General features: G+C 39.6%; 2 protein-coding genes across 2 annotated transcripts in view; one reads left to right on the top strand and one right to left on the bottom strand.

Annotated features, from left to right (window-relative positions):
• LOC121413701 (protein inturned-like) overlaps positions 1–16,364 on the bottom strand; it is a 32,156-nt gene extending 15,792 nt beyond the window's left edge. Inside the window, exons 1-5 of the mRNA XM_041606629.1 lie at positions 16,097–16,364; positions 13,912–14,459; positions 5,752–5,837; positions 1,589–1,840; positions 411–526 (exon numbers count right to left, since the gene is read on the bottom strand). Of these exons, the coding sequence (XP_041462563.1) occupies positions 411–526; positions 1,589–1,840; positions 5,752–5,837; positions 13,912–14,459; positions 16,097–16,233 (1,139 nt within the window). The 5' untranslated portion in view covers positions 16,234–16,364. The remainder of the gene's footprint in view (positions 1–410; positions 527–1,588; positions 1,841–5,751; positions 5,838–13,911; positions 14,460–16,096) is intronic.
• LOC121413708 (putative nuclease HARBI1) lies at positions 8,359–10,367 on the top strand. The gene is made up of 2 exons (XM_041606639.1): positions 8,359–9,088; positions 9,194–10,367. The coding sequence occupies exons 1-2, from the start codon at positions 8,676–8,678 to the stop codon at positions 10,182–10,184; spliced, it is 1,404 nt and encodes a 467-aa protein (XP_041462573.1). The 5' UTR covers positions 8,359–8,675; the 3' UTR covers positions 10,185–10,367.
• Positions 16,365–17,435: the final 1,071 nt, after the last annotated feature.

Genomic DNA, 17,435 nt, shown 5'->3' with positions numbered 1-17,435 from the left:
CTAAGGTCCCTGCTAATGACTTGTGTACAGATGCCCCTCTCACAGCGAAGATGGGCGACAAAGAAAATAAAGCGGGAGCTATTCATGTTGCTGATATATAGTGCAAAATATTGGACTATCAGAGTCACTTTTGTATCTTGAAACAACATGCATATTGACTCCGAGCAACAGATTACATATCTCAAAGAACTTTAAATGAATTCAGTACTGTCCCACATGACCATATCTGTCTGGTGATCAGATTTCAAGATTTCTTAAAGTTAGATTTAAAACCTTGGATATACCTTGGATGTAGGCAGCATTCAAACTTTTTTAACAAGTACACCCAAATCTAAGATATTAAAGACTTCCTCATTTAAATTATTGTTTGCTGCAACAAGACTATTTTAGCTTTAAGGATGAATTATTACCATGTTATTTTGCTTCCGGTGATGTTCATGAGCATATCACCTAGAGTAATGAAGAGACCGTTGATGTCCTTGAATTTGGTTGATGCTTTGGAAGATGGGTATTTGTACAAAACCTCCTATTAAAAGAATTATGGGTGAAAACAAGAAATAGGTATTCAAAAGAGGAAACAATATAAATAAACAAGCAAGAACAAGTCAAAGAATAAAAGCTATCGCAGTTGGATTTCCCCTTCATTCTCACACAATATCCTCTTCTGTAAAAAACCCCTCAAACAGTAGCCTTATATCAGGTGACTCATTTATATCCCGTCTTCTCTGTTTTTCTCTGTCTATCTCTCCTTCATACCTCCCATTCAGCATAGGGAATACATCCTTGAGGGCAACATGACAGCCCAAATTACATCTTACGTCCTCAAGCAGAATGCTCAGAGGTGACTATCTTTTCTGAAGTTGCCCCCAAAACTGCCACAAACTATATGCAAGAATGATTAGAAATCCATATTTTAACAATGACAGAATAATCATATTTGGATATGATCTTATAATTGTTTGTTGGAAAAAAGTGGCCTTGAAATGAAATAAGAGCCACAAAATTAAAGCATTTGTTTGAATTTGAATACAAAAATAGAACTGAAAAAAAAAATGATGCAATTTCTTAACCTGCTCCTACATGTACTTTGCTTTATCATTCTTAACTAAGGCATGATATTCCCCACTGAATTAAAAAAAAAAAAAATAGCCAAGGGTTGCTAGAGTCCGCCCAAGTCCGAGGCGCCCCGTTCGGGGATACAAGCTCTTGCAAAGAAATCGAAAGTGATTTTTCAAGGTGAGTCTGCATGATAACGTTATCAATTGACTTTAAAAAACAGTAAAAAAGGTATGAGAATGTTCTAAGGTAAAGGATTTCACGTAAAAATAAAAATGAATGAATCTAAAAAAAAAAAAAAACGGTATTCCGATTTTAAATTTAATGGAGAATATCATGCCTGCAAAACCCCCTCCCCTCCCCTGTTCCCCTCTCTTATCCTCCCTACCCTCGATCTCTTTTCTCTTAGTCCCACTTTCCTCCTCTTGTATATTCCACACAATATTGAAGAGTGTTATGTTCTATGTTCCACTACATATCCAACAACGTAAGCACAAGCATACATGTATACACACCAACATGCTTTATTTACCTGCGCATCATCATTATCCGAATCCCTAACCAGAGTAAGGTACATAATAGCACATGGTACATCATCCTGGGGATTCCCCTCCAGGGGATTTCCCTCCTGGGGACTCCCCTTGCTCTCTTCCTGCTGTTTACTTGCTGTTTCAGCAATGTTGTTGAGCATCTTCACCAGGGTTCCATTGGGAGGTCGGCATATCATGGGGGAGGGGCTCTGTCCATTGTTCCACGAGGGCGCTCTCTCTACTGATAACCTTACCTGGAGATTAAGAATACTTATTCATTTATCAATTTATTCATCTATTTGTTTATTAATATTCATTTAAAATTTCACTTATCTATTTACAGTAATTATACATGCATGCCACAATGTCAAAATGAAGATTGCATATAATAAAAGCATTTAATACATCATGAACAAACAAAGGAGCTGCAATTTATTGAGCTTATAAAGCATCACTGGTTGAAACAACTGCACACTAAATTGGTTTCACTTATACCAGTAATTATATTTGCAATAGGGTCATTATGACAATTAACCATTATAAGAACATTGAATTGCTTTTTGATTGCTCAGAAACACCTTTCAATTACTTAATGACACATTCAAAGTTTAATTTGATCACATGAGATGAATGTATCAGCTGAAACTATTTCATTATAATAAAAAGGCCTACGTTTGTCATAATGTATGACTGATACATGTACGTGCAGATTAGAGTGAAATCATTCTCTCCCACTTCACGACTGAATGGAAAAATGCATTGCTCTGTGGCTGTAAATAGAAATTTCATTATAAACACTCCAGTGACCTTTACAGAAGAATCCACAAATACAATCATTACGCAAAGAGGGAATGAATTGCACTAAGCCGATGATGGAAGGATTATTCGCCAGGAGTCAATGGACAATAATGATGTTTTACATGTACATGTATATGATAGTGCAGTCATGTGCTGTAGTAGTATATGTATTTGAAATATGATGCATCATAATATACTCAAAACAATGGAACTAATGCAAAAGTGATAGTGTCTTAATGTACTCATTGTCTTTTTTGAAATTTGCACTTAGGCCTTCATGTTGTGTATTTTTGTGTGAATCAATCAATTTTTTCTTGATTGATTTATGCAAAAATACACAACATAAGGCAATGAGTACATGAAGACTCTACATCTACAAGGTTTCATTGCACCGTCAATTGTTATTTACCACTGCACAACGGCTCCCCTCTTTCTCTCTCTTGCTCTCTCCATCTTCTCTTCCAAACCACAGAAGACACTTAAAAGACACTGTTTTTTCATTTAAAGGGAAATCCAGCCTGGCTTGGTCATAAAATGTTGGGTTGGAAAGGAGAAAAATAAATTAAACAGAATGGTGAAAGTTTGAAAGAAATCGGACAAGCAATTAGAAAGTTATACATGTAGCTGCTTTAAAATTTAGATCACTAATACTACATGTAGATTTCAAATTAGCAACTGGGTAAGTGAATTTTGATAAGGGACAAGGACAGCTTTCCCATTGCATAGGCCATGTACTTTTTAAAATTATAACGGATTTGTGGTTTTTCTTCTACATGTACATGTAAGTACCCATTCCCTGGGGCAGTAATCTGAATATAACCCAGGTAGTGTATAGTTTTATGTCCTTATGAAAGAAAAATATAATTTGAAGTAAAACTTTTGAAGAAAATGACATTTTAGCCATTTTATGTACATCGAAGAGTATTCCTTGCCTTGATCACATATACAGCCAATTTGAAGTTTTCGTGGGTACAGTGATGATCAATTCTAACAATTTTTTAAAATTCATAACTTTCTTATTGTTTGTCCTATATTGCTCAAACTTTCACCATTTAACTTGTCTGATTTTTCTTATAAAAAACAAGTTTTCATTCGGGTCGGATTCCCCTGCTGTATTCCACATGGATTCATGTGTCGATAGGCACAGAACCTTGGTTTTCACAATTCGCATAGGGCATAATGCAGTCTAAAGTAGTGAGACTAGATTCACTAGTACTATGGCTGGATCTACAGACCATAGCCTTTGGCATCTAGTCTTTACTCTAGACCTGTTATTGGTTAAAGTCTGTAGTAAGGCTGTAGTAAAGGCTGTAGTAAAGGCCTCTTTTCTTGGTGACCAAGAAACAAAAATTAATAAAAATAAAATGAATAACGCACACACCCACAGAATCATAACCAATCCCCCCCCCCCCCCCCCGATCCTCCCCTACACAGTAATACACCCTAATATCTCACTATCTCTCTTTTGCTCTCAACACAGCCACATGTAATACTCAGTATAAATAAACTGCAGCCACTTATAAAACCACAAGTGGTATAAAACAAATCTTCTCTATGTACATTTATACCAAGAAATTTAATCTTAAAATAAGATATTCCTCTAAAAACAAGTTTTCATTCGGGTCGGATTCCCCTGCTGTATTCCACATGGATTCATGTGTCGATAGGCACAGAACCTTGGTTTTCACAATTCGCATAGGGCATAATGCAGTCTAAAGTAGTGAGACTAGATTCACTAGTACTATGGCTGGATCTACAGACCATAGCCTTTGGCATCTAGTCTTTACTCTAGACCTGTTATTGGTTAAAGTCTGTAGTAAGGCTGTAGTAAAGGCTGTAGTAAAGGCCTCTTTTCTTGGTGACCAAGAAACAAAAATTAATAAAAATAAAATGAATAACGCACACACCCACAAAATCATAACCAATCCCCCCCCCCCCCCCCGATCCTCCCCTACACAGTAATACACCCTAATATCTCACTATCTCTCTTTTGCTCTCAACACAGCCACATGTAATACTCAGTATAAATAAACTGCAGCCACTTATAAAACCACAAGTGGTATAAAACAAATCTTCTCTATGTACATTTATACCAAGAAATTTAATCTTAAAATAAGATATTGAAATAACAGCAGATATTGCAATTATATCAAGGCAGATAATTTGACACTGATTTTACAATTTACTTTCAGGTCAGTGTGCACTAATAAATAATGTATTAAAGTTGACATGAGCTTAATTTTCTGACCAAATAAAGGGATACAAATAATAAGCAGTTCACTTGGCCAAAGTTCTTAATGGTAATTACAAAGTACACAAAACACAATGAGAGGATCAACAGACTTTAAACAGATAATTGACATTCTTTCGGGCGCACAGCACACCTTTAATTTGCGGTATTGGTAAATACTGGCATTGTCATGTAGAGTACATACAGGTAGCCTATCTCTCTCGCTCAATTAATAACAGTTGTTCTGTGTTTCAGGAATCTGCATACAGTATTTCTATTATGCACACTGGATACATGTAGGTTTGAAAAGAGGTCTTTCATCAGTCACAGACCTTTAAAGGCTGAAGGGTCCTCTCTAACATCAGCGTTGATCGTGATGAAAATCAACTCGCACTTCGCCCATGATGCAATCTACAAAATTGAACTGTGTACGTGAACCTACGCTACAGTATGCAGTTTGATCTTGATAGCGAGTGCAAGTGCCTGACTGCCCCCTCTAATCAGACCACAATGTGCATTCAAGAAGTTACACCGACAGGGTCTACCTCAGGTCGGACTCACTCTGAATGCACAGAATAATAATTAATTAGGCATTTTAAGACCTGAACGGGCTCTCTTTACAATTCATTGAAGAGTATTCTTGGTGACGAAGATGGTCTGAATATGGCTACTGAACCCTACATGCACATTATATGAAATAAAATTTGATAATTTCGGAATGGGAAAGATCCTAAGGGCTCTGTCACATTGTTCAGTGCAAGCCTTGCGCGTGACTTACGGGTGACGTTTGACAACCCACAGGATTCTCGCATTGACAGTATCTCACTCGTAGTTGCCAGCAGAAGTGCACACAGGTCTGGGGCCCGTTTCATAATGGACTTGCAACTGTTGTAACTTTGCCATTATGGCAACTACCATGGTAACAGGTCCCATCAGCCAATCATAATCAAGGTTACCACTGTTACAACGGTTGAAAGTCCTTTATGAAACGGGCCCCAGATTTGCAGGTGATTGCCCGCAACTCACCTACAAACCTTGCACAGAGCGATGTGACAGGGCCTTTAAGATTGCACATGTTGTGATGGATCGATACCAGACTAAGTGGTAATAGACAGAGTGTCTGTAGACCTTACTTACCTGTTTGACAGGTTCCATAGAGTTGAGTACAGCTTCAGCTGAGGAGTAGGATACAGGTACGCCATTGATAGCAGAGATTACATCACCTGCAATGGAAGAAGACACAGATCACAAACTGTAATACTACATGTAGGATTTTAGTTTATAGTTGAGAGCTGCTATAGGGTCATGTGTAGACCAGTGCTGTCTACATGACACTATACGATCAGCATAAGAAATACATAAGGGCAACACACGATTTCACCCTCATGACTGCCAAAATTGCCCCTAAAATACATGTACATCACGATATCCCCCAAGACAATAAACATTATACAAGGAAATGAATGGATAAGCACTGTCTCCCATACAGGCCTACATTTGCATTTTCTTTCAGTTATTTTGTACAAATTAAAATAAAATACTGATAATTTACAGTCATCCAAATAACCAAGGATTAATAAACAAATGGATGATTATTACTACATGTACCATATCTCACTTGTACTTTCATTCTGTATCTATAGAGTAGACCCACTTGTAAGTACCATACATGTACATGTAGGCCTACAGAATGGGTGAAGTCTCCACTGGGCAGACAAGTTCTAATCTTGCAAAAAATATCTTTTGTAAATAATGTGATTTTTTTATGATTTATTTCAATAAAAACTCAAATACAAAAACAAAATACAAAAACTTAAATACAAAAACGCCTCTGGCAGTCTCGCCCGCATTACGCGATTCGATATATAGCAGCAGTGCTGACTTTGAAAACAGCTATATAATTATTCACAAAAGAAAACACTCATAATGATAATGACATGTATGTCGACTGACCCAACATGACCTTTGACCATATTATGTAACCTAAGACAGGTCAAAACACTAATACATATTTGATTACCCTTAATATGTCTACATGTATGTTTCATGAACAAGATCCATAAACTTTCAAAATTATGATGCAAATTCAACAAATACCCCCAACACAGCCAAAGTTCATTGACCCTAAATGACCTTTGATTTTGGTCATGTGACCAAAAACAAGCACAATATATTCAGGGATACATGGTTGCTCTTAATATGTCCCAAGTTTCATGAACTACATATCGATAAACTTGAAAGTTATAATGACGATTCCACAAATACCCCCAACATTTAAGTTCATTGACCCTAAATGACCTTTGACCTGTGTCATGTCACCTGAAACTCGCACAGGATCTTCACTCTTCAGGAATACTTAATTGCTCTTATGTCTATTAAAGTTTCATGAACTAGATCCATATTATGTCTAAGTTATGATGACAATTCCAAAAATACCCCTAACATGGTCAAAGTTCGTTGACCCTAAGTGAACTTTGACCTTGGTTATGTGAACTGAAAGTCAGTCAGGATGTTCAGTAACTACCCTTGATTACCCTTACATGTCCAAGATTCATGAACTAGGTTCATATACTTTCAAAAACTTAACCTTCATTAAGATTTCATTGTTGACGATGACACCGCCGCCGTTGGAAAAGCGGCACCTACATGTGTAGTCTCGCTCTGCTATGCAGGCGAGACAAAAACCCTCTCGGGACATTGATTTTCCATCACATATAGTAGGATACTTGCATACAATACACAAATATATATGAACATGTACGCCTACAGCACAGGATGAGTTTATTTTTGGTAATGGGTTTGGCTCAGAAAGATTTACTTCCATCTGTAAAGCTGAAATTCAAACAGACTGAAGAATCCCTATCCAAAAAACAAACTCAACCATGACAGCCTTTATAAGTTATAAAGGAGTCCCTGTCTAACTCCTTATTGTACCGATTTCACAATTGTGTAGGGCCATGCAAATGTACATGTTGGGTGTATGTGTACTGTACAGTCCTGTTTATGAACGGAACAGTGTCATGTACATTACATGTACAGAGGCTTGCTGAGATGAGACTAAACTTTTGTTGTGAAAGTTGTTTGGTTTTAAGATGAGCAGTTACAAAGTATACCAAATGTACAGTCAAGATGTCTTACAGTACATTATTTGTGTTAGTACATATAGAAAACACTACAGGTTCAATTTTCAATTCAATTCAATTCAATTCTTTTATTTCATTTCCATTCAAAACATACCGTAATACAAAGTACATGTAATATAAAACAATACAAATCAAATACAATTTTACAGAAGGGCATTCTTACTTCGTAAAAAACAACAACAGTATAATGTAGAGCATAAATGGAAATGGAAGGTAAATGGTAACGAATGAAAAAAAAGAAACAATAAAAATAAAATATGACATTGGATGAAAATGAAACCAAAATAAAATGTGAAAAAGCCCCCAGTGAATAGATAAAATTCAAGCAAAAAAAAAAACAAATAGAAAAACAATGACAGAATCTTGAGTAATGACATAAATTTGAAACACCATGTACCCTCAAATCATTGCTACCTACATTATGAAGAGCTCTGCTATTGAAAGTTTATTGCAATCGAAAAAAAATTTAAAAGCTACAAAGAATGATGATAATCAATGGAACTAGTACTGTATTTTATTGCAGTCTCACTTCTATTGCCATTATTTCATGGTTGGCAGAACCACACAGGACAAAGGGGTACCCCAGCTTTAAGCCTAGGTCACATAGCCCGGCCGTTGTCCGGCATCGGTGGAGCTCGGTGGATTTTTGAGGTGTCGCCGAGCTCCCCTCATCGGTGGCATAGCTCGGTGACGTGACCGGGCTCCGTCCGGAAATCTACAGGCGACCGACCAAACACCGGCCGATGACCGTCCGGAGTCTGTCTCAAAAGTGGAGATTTTTTTCGGCCGATGTGGCAGCAACTACCGGCCGATGTCCGGCCGGACATCGGGGGGTATACGGCCGGTACCCGAGCAGGTTAAAGGACACCGTGCGATCACCGGCCGGGTTGTTAACGGGCTTCGAACACTGCCCGGCCGATGTTCGGCCGGTGTACCTCGGACTTGGGGGGCCGATGGTCAGCTATTCCATACCTGTATATATATGTCCACCCTACCTGGAATGGTCAGTTCATCACTATGGCTGCACCGAGAAGACTACGAATGGCGTTGTTAGAACACGAGCTAGCTCAGGCGAGGTTCCAGTACAACTTGGTCCTGGCAGCACTGCTCGAAGAAGCCGAGAGGGAGCGACAGAGGGCCGGCAGAAGAATAAGACGTTGGTGGGTGCGCGAGTGGATCCTACGCAGACCTCGTTTCGGCCAGTATGAGACGCTCATGAGGGAACTCGAGGCCGAGCACGCTGCCGACTTCAAATCCTACCTCCGCATGGTGCCACAGATGTTCTATGAGTTGCTTGACCGAGTTGGCCCCCGCATTGCCAAGACCACAACGTAAGTTTACACTTTATGAACCTACTGTCAAATTGTGCTGAAATGTCTTCCATCCATATTTATTCTAGTTTGATTTTATTCATATTTCACCCTCTTCTGTTGCAGGCATCGAACCCCCTTGGATCCTGGGCTGAAGCTGGCGATCACCTTGAGGTTCTTGGCGACCGGAAGCAGCTATCATGATCTGGCGTTCGCGTTTCGTGTCCCACACAACACCATCTCTCTGTTCGTCCCCGAGGTCTGTCAGGCCATCTACGACGAATACGAGGACGAGATGTGGGCCACTCCCCAGACAGAAGATGAGTGGCGCCCGGTAGCCGAGGGATTCGGAGACAGATGGAACTTTCCCCACTGTTGTGGCGCGATCGATGGGAAACATGTCGCCATCAAGAAGCCCCCCAAGAGCGGCTCACTTTACTACAACTACAAAGGCTTCTTTTCCATCGTCATGCTTGCAGTGGTAAACTCTGACTACAAGTTCATCTGGGCGGATGTGGGGTCACCAGGGTCGTATTCCGACGCCGGCATCTTTAACCGGTCGCGACTGGAGCCAGGTCTGCGTGAGGGAACGATCGGACTACCCCAGCCGGATCCCCTACCAAATGACGACCAGGACACACCCTACTACATGGTCGGAGACGACGCCTTCCCCCTACGGCCATACATGATGAAGCCTTACCCTCATCGGCACCTGAAACGGGACGAGCGGATCTACAACTACCGGTGTTCCAGGGCACGCCGTGTGGTTGAAAACGCGTTTGGTATATTCGCCAATCGCTTCAGATGTCTGCTAACAACCCTGGGATTGAGACCGTCGAAAGTTACCAAGATCGTCAAGGCCTGCATGACCCTTCACAACCTCATGAGGACTCGTTACCCCAACCTTCAGAATGCTGACCTCGACCGGGAAGATGAGCAGGGTCAGATCATCGCGGGTGCATGGCGAGACCAAGCCGTGCTCGAAGATGTGCAAGCAGCAGGGCACGGGCCAAGATTGACCCGACCAGGCAAAGAACTGTGCGCATACCTCAAGAATTACTTTTGCAGTCCTGCCGGGAGTGTGCCATGGCAAGATGTGGCAATAAACCAGCAGTAACTTGTGTCTAATATTGTTACAGTATACCGGATGCAGCCACAGACATTCCATTATTCTTCTCAGGACTTAACGCATTTTTGATGTGTTATACTTTCCATTATTCAGTATGTTGTTTGCAAATAAATCTGTTATTGGGTAATCTTAAAACATTGCCTTTGCTCTTTTTAATTTGAACACTAGTAATAAATGCCAAAAGAAATCAAACCTGTTTGAAAGAATAAATCAATATTAAAATACACCAGTATGAATAAGATGAGATGTGTGTAAATAATACAACAGCAACACATTCATAGTGATTGAATTATTTTTAATCAAAGAATAATCGTCATTGTATCTTTTCTTTCACCTTTAAAAACTAACCTTTCATAAAGAAAAACACTTGTATCAACCAATATGATTAGCTTTGTAATTTTGTAATAGGCTTCAAATGATTGCCCATTAATATGTTTTCACCTTTTAAAAAGTATGTGTTTTTTCATAATGAGGAAGGATCTCCATTGTTTACATATCAGATAAAGTCTTACGAAATATTAATTTTTACTTGAGTACTGTTTAACTTTTGATCTATGCAACTTTGTTAAAATTAACCAATTTTTATGGTGTGTTCTATAAAACCTTCTAAATGACATTTTCTTTCCTTCTAAATTAACTTTGTTTTACCTTTTGAGTTCTCAGTTTATTGCTCTAAGATGTTAAAAAGATAAAAACAATAAAGACAACGACAGAACTTTAGTTTTCATACCTTGGATGTTACCACATACACAATAAATATGGCAATAAACATAAACTGGCACGGGACACCGGCCGATACTCGGTCGTACACCGGCCGATGCGTATTCCGATGTGGTAAGGATGGGGCTGCGATGAGGGAGCTCGGTGAGAGCCCGTCGAATTTTTAACTCCGAAGTTAAATTTCGCCGAGCTGCCACCGATGCGGTTTTTAGCCCCAAACGCCGGCCGGTGACCACGGGAGTCCGGCCGGTGTCCGGCTAAAATCGCATCGCTGGCTCATCGGAACCTCATCGGCCGGGCTATGTGACCTAGGCATTACTGTAAGTGTAAACCAATATGAATCAAATATAGAGAGTAAAATGTTGAATTCAGACTTCACATTATAACACAGAAATTCACCAAAATCAGATCAAAACAAATCCAAGGTAAGACATTTTGACATTATGTCGGTGAAACAGCTGCAAGCGAGTCGTCATGACTTTGCTGAGCTGAGAAGGGTATTTTTACAGAATCAGGGGCAGCGAAATGATTCTGAAAGTGGGGGGGGGGATGAAGCCCACCAAGCCCCCTCGGTTCCAGGGCCCTGTACATGTACATAAATTGGTTATTGGTCGCCAGATCTCATCCTAGTTATCTGTGTTTATAAAATTGATCATTTTTGGATGCCTGGACCCAACTGTTGGATTACCGTGTGTCTCGAGCATCAGTTACTGGGGCCAGTTTCAGAAAAAGTTGCTTCTAAACTCAGGTCGTCATACATGTACACGTGCTTCACTGGTTGCACGGTTGCGTTTGATTGCAAATATTTTTGCAACGGGCCCAGACCTACCAATTTTTCGGAATGAATTTTTTATTCTGTGATCCCCCAAAATGTATTTCCCCAAAACCCTTGTTTTTCATAATAAAATGCACAATACTAATGTACAATAAATCTGCACTACAAATGCAGGTATATGTACAGTGTATGATAAGAATTCAAACAAAATTGTAAGTTGTTCACTTCAAATGTTCAAATGACTTTTGAACTTGACTTTATTTATATCAAAATTTGAGTCACTTAATGATATTCAGTACTTTGATTTACAATGTACTGATCAAATTATCATTTTCTAATCAAAGCTTTATTGATCTTAAATGACCTTTGACCTGTTCCAGTGACATAGCATTGTTTTGCTCAAATTTGCTGATACCATATTCTAATTTTACATAATTCAAAAATGTGTAAGATTCTTAATCTTTAGCTCTGACTAAGTTTGATGTTGAAACCTAAAATGGAAGCATGGACACAGTTTGTTAACCCCAGATGACCTTTGACCTTGATGATATAACCTGAAATTTCCGCTGAATGCTCAGTGACACTTGATTACTAATTTGTCCAAGATTCAGTTTAAAAGTTATGATAACTCTCTTCTGCTAGACAGGCAAGAAGACAAATATGGGACAAGAGCAGATACCTCAAAATTCTATTTTATTTGTGTTTCACAAAGAGGTAGTTTCTTCATGATATACATGTAGATACTAACTTTCTAAAACATAGGAACGCTTAGAATCAATGTGTGATTGTAGGCTACACGTATCATCCATAATGAGACAAAAACATTTTCTTCTATTAATTTTCATGACATAATATGAAAACTCAATCTTGGAATACATGTCTGATTGTCTGGGTAGAACGAATTCAGCCAACAAGATTTCGCTGCTGAATCAGAGAGACCCATTATTGATCTTGGAAGTTATCCATTGAATGACACATCATCAATAGAAAGGGGAATACCCATGATAAGGGGAATCCCCTGTTAATGAACGATGTAATCACCATGGGTGTCCATCAGAATCACATGAATAGAAGTCTATCGAAGACTGGTGAAACCGATGACATGACTTCCAATAAATTGAAGTTTCACAGAATTTCAACACTATCTTTAAAGTTCAAATACATATGGTTGAGTTTCTGATGTTGATACCTCAACATGGGCAAAGTTTATTGACCTCAAATTAATGTTGTAAATCGGATAAAAAATCAGATCGCCAGTTAAGCTTCTAACATCAAAATCATTTCAAAAATCGAATCGGCGATGTTTAAAAACAAAGGATTACATTAAAATTTTGTTTGCGGTCGCGCGCATCTTCCTGACAAAGTCGCATTGGAATGGAAGTCGCAAACATGCGCAATCGTTTGGAACATGTTTTACAAGGGTTTTTAGGTGTTACTGCTTTAAAATAGACCAAGTGATTTTTATTAGAAAGATAAACGAATGATGCATCTTCCGAGCAAAGTCGCAAAGGAAAATAAAATGAAAATAATTCTTATAGATCACAGGTTAATGAACGATACATAATTTTAAAGCCAAAGTGCGATTAAAATGCAGTAAAAGTCGCAAGCACGGGGGATGTTTCGGAACATGTTATCAAAATGTTTTGAGGAGCTGGACGTTTTTTATCAATTTATTATAATCTTGAGAAATTAAATGTTAATATTCAAGAAGAAATATAAAAGAAGCATCTCCCGACGAAGTTGCAAAGACAAATTTATAAATTGAGGTTGAAGAGAAGAGAAGTCTATCATCAAAAAGGAGGTAAGAGAGAAACGCAATGATTTCCGTCGGTAATACGACCTTTAAAAATTAACAGCGGCGTCCGATTTTTCCTTCGAGGGGCATGATCGAAGATCGGAAGGTGATCGCAGATTGTGGTAAAATCGGATAAAATCAGGAGCCGATTTCAAAATCGGTTCCAATCTTCAAATGACCTTCGACCTTCACCAAGTAATCTTAGTAAACAATTTTTTTGTTACCGTCAGAATGTGAAATCTTCGAGTATAATGACCTACATGTGCATGATCTTTGAGCTCATCATCCTCTAAAAGGCATCTCAAATCATCACTGTTCTGTACATGTGTGCATACATGACCAAAGGAATTGCGAGAATGAAACAGATAAAAGTAAAACAAAAACATTAACAAAACAAATCTTTGGAATTCATTTTGCAAACTTACCAATCTCAATTTGAGCTGATTTCATGGCAGCACCTTGAGGCAGCAATCCCCTCACCATCAACCTATCATCCACGTGCATAGGCCCTCCATTCTTGTGCTCTCGTCCGTTCCCCATGACACTACTTGAGTCCGTCCCTCCTCTACCAGGGACAATCCCTAACCACCCTTGGAGTCTGATACTCAGCGTGTCATTTGGGCTTCTTGGAGGTGACGTCCCGATCTTCAGAATCACTTCCTTGATGGGTGTGCCCTCGCTGGACTGCGACCCTGGAGATGACCTCCGCAGCTTGTGGTTGCTGCCAGGTGGAGTCCTTGAGAAGAACCGGCTGCCGTTGGGCGAGGACTGAGGGGTGGAGTCTCTGCTCCTTGAAACTTTGAGAACCTTCTGTAGTTGAGCGATGCCTTTCCGGTTGGTTTTTCCAGTTGTGTCCTTTGGTGTGGCAGGGTTTACATGCTCTAGAGGTGATGTCACCGGCTTTCCTGCCTCAAGGTAGAACAGTTCTCCAGAGTCCTTGTGAACTGAGCTACTCCAGGCTGGTTCCAATCCACTATACCAGCAAATAAAAAAAAAAGAGAATGTAGCCAGTTACTAATAGGGAACACTTCCTTGGTGTAATATATCCCAATGGGGGATGCTACATGTAGATGTTTACATGCATGTCATTAGTTTGCGATTATTAGAGCCACGGGAAAAAATTACATGGGGGCTAGCCAGCTAGGGGTGATTGTGCCCCCAAAATGCAAAAAAAAAGCACAGGAAACTAAAAGAGCCCTGGAAAATTTTGATTTATTGCCACGTGTATAGCTTAAATCCAATATTGCAGAATTAAACATGAATCTCCCCAAAATATGTATTTTTTTTCCCCAATCACTGTAGTAAAGGATGGTGTCCATTTCCTGCAATAAAACTGTAGCTGTGTACTGTGAAGAAATTGCATGGACATTTTTTTTTGTGGGGGGGGGGGGTTGCCAATTAAGAATTAGCACACATAAAATAGATTGTCTTCTATGGGAATTTTTAACACATAGCAATGCCTTTCTTTTTCATACTAAAAAGTGTTTGGTTTTACATAGGAAATTGTTATATAGGGTTTTGGGTTCTACAAAGGAATTGTTCATGTACTCTTATGATTGGGGGCTGGCACACATTTCTCCCTTTGTATGCACCCCCATAAAAAGCAGACAATCAAGACAATTGAATTGACATACAATTGACCCCTCCACCTCATCATCCTCCCACTTCCCAATCTCAATTAAATCAAACATCTTCTTTCTTAAAAGCTGACGGCCTTATTGTGAAATTTGTCACAAATTCCTTGTGTGAGTGCACTCATTTACAAAGTCAATGAAAGTGGAAAGAAGTCACCAGCGCTAAGGAAATAAATGGTGGTGAATGGACCGGCGACTCAACCAGGATAATGCCAAGCTGACCTCAACCACCAGCCCCCCCCCAACAAGAATGGTCCCCAATATGTCAGTGTCTGTCCATCTTTCCCAGCCAGATACACAAAGCTTAAGTTACAACTTCATCATCATCCATTCCATCAGTCATAAATTCACAGTCACATCAATCAAGGGCCCGTTGCATAAAACTTTTTACCTGAGAAAACTCAGGTTGTTTTTACCGTAGTTTTTGCCATGTAAATTCAATGGCAGAAATCAGACTAACGACGCGTCCTTAGTTTTCAGTTTTTACCAGAGAGTTTTCTCACTCTCAGATAAAGTTATATATGCTACAGGTCCCAGATATCAACATTATCCTGGTTTAAAAAAATTAAGTCACCAGTCTATTCACTACCATTTATTTAGTCAGTGCTGGTGACTCCCATTGTCACGTGAACACAGTCATAGCTCACGACACACACGATCACGGGAAGAGAGTTGCTCAGCTCAGTTGGCCAGATCCTTATCATTTTCACATTCATTTTCGCAAATGCCCCCCGATTCTTCAGCTTAATCATGTTAATGCCCCTTCAACATTAAATTAAGCCATTGACATGACGGTGACCCAAAACTACAGTCTACACTTCATTCTTCATCACATCTACTGGATCTAGTCTAGAGAAGCCAGCGGCGCGGCAAGCGTACCGCGCAGCCCCAATCTTTCCCGTTGGCGTGTGCCGTGCCCAACCGCCGCGCCTAGCTCCTAGCTAGCGCTACCCGGCCCTGTTGTCTGTTGACCTACTCATTATCGTCGCTGTATTCCACATCCGAAGCGGTGTCATGATCAACAACTATTTCTGGAGTTGGTAATTTGGGCTTTGATACAGATTCTCCTGAATACTTCACGCGAACATTTGCTCTTCTTCTGGAGCCGTCCATTGTTGATGACACTGTTCTAGATCGTCTCTAATCTAGCTTACGAAATGATTGTTGTCGACTATTTTCACCCACTGCATCGCCATCTTGTTTACAAATACCTGTGTGGGAGCCATCAATAGATGGCGGCATACTACTTTGATGATTGGGCGGAGTTGAGGCGCCGTGGTCGGACCGGTGGTCTCAAGCGCCTGACTGTTTTGAACGCCCGAGGTTCGAACCCCAGCCATCATACCAACATGACCAATGTCCGTGAGCAAGGCATTTGAACGACAATGCCCTTTTACCCTGCATCTAAATAAATGGAAATGCATTATGCATTTTTGGAAACTTGGTGTGGACTTTTTAAATACACTTTTTAAGTGTTAATCAAAACTCAGGAGCATTTTGCAAATATTTTCGTCCAAGTTGACAACTCGATTCTTATTTGCTGAAAAGCACCGTTACTATGGTAACTGTCGGATAAAACAGGACTTGTCAGATAAAACATCCGATGAATCTTTTAATGAAACGCCCCCCTTAACATATGACCAACTAAAGTAACTTAGTGATCAACTAAAGTAAATCGTGATCACTAAAGTAAATCTGTCTATCTCCTTTGGCAAAATAAGCAAAAGTCAACAGCTAATTATCATGATGAATGTAGCAACAAACCAGTAAATTTTGCTTTGGAAGGCCCTCTCCCGTAAAGATTGCCGTCATATTTCAACATTAGATGGAAATGAGTATCTAGATATTTCATTCGAGTGAACACCCATTTTGCCATTAAATGACTTCTTGCTCTATCATTTAAAAATGTTGGTATGAAAGAACAAATTACTGTAAAAAATAGTGCGTGGTAAAACCAGACTAGAATGTCCCACTTTTTTGATGTAATAGGCCTAACTGTGACTGGGTGTAGGCCACTATCGTTCGGGATTGACCTGGTTAGGTCATATGGCCATTGTTACCCCCCCCCCCCACTCCCACTCCTCACACAAAACATTTTGTATTAGCTATTTACGTATACATTTTGATGTATTTCAGAGGCAGTGGAACCGGGAAGTCTGGGGATGACCATTTTTATTGTGATTTTGGACAGGGTCATCCCCCTTTAATAACCGTTTTGCGACCCTTGTATTTTAACTGAATTTTTGATGAATTTTATCATTTGTGGAAGTAAAGAATTTATATACCAACGATGTGAGGGTATTACTTACATAGTC

The sequence above is a fragment of the Lytechinus variegatus genome, chromosome 1 (genome assembly GCF_018143015.1).
Source record: "Lytechinus variegatus isolate NC3 chromosome 1, Lvar_3.0, whole genome shotgun sequence".
NCBI classification, from domain to species: Eukaryota; Metazoa; Echinodermata; class Echinoidea; order Temnopleuroida; family Toxopneustidae; genus Lytechinus; species Lytechinus variegatus.
This window is presented reverse-complemented; position numbering and strand designations above follow the sequence as displayed.

Coding starts and splice junctions, on each gene's coding strand:
- LOC121413708 (XM_041606639.1), top strand. CDS start 8,676: ATGTTCGGCCGGTGTACCTCGGACTTGGGGGGCCGATGGTCAGCTATT. Junction 9,089..9,193: donor CGCATTGCCAAGACCACAAC/GTAAGTTTACAC, acceptor CTTCTGTTGCAG/GCATCGAACCCCCTTGGATC.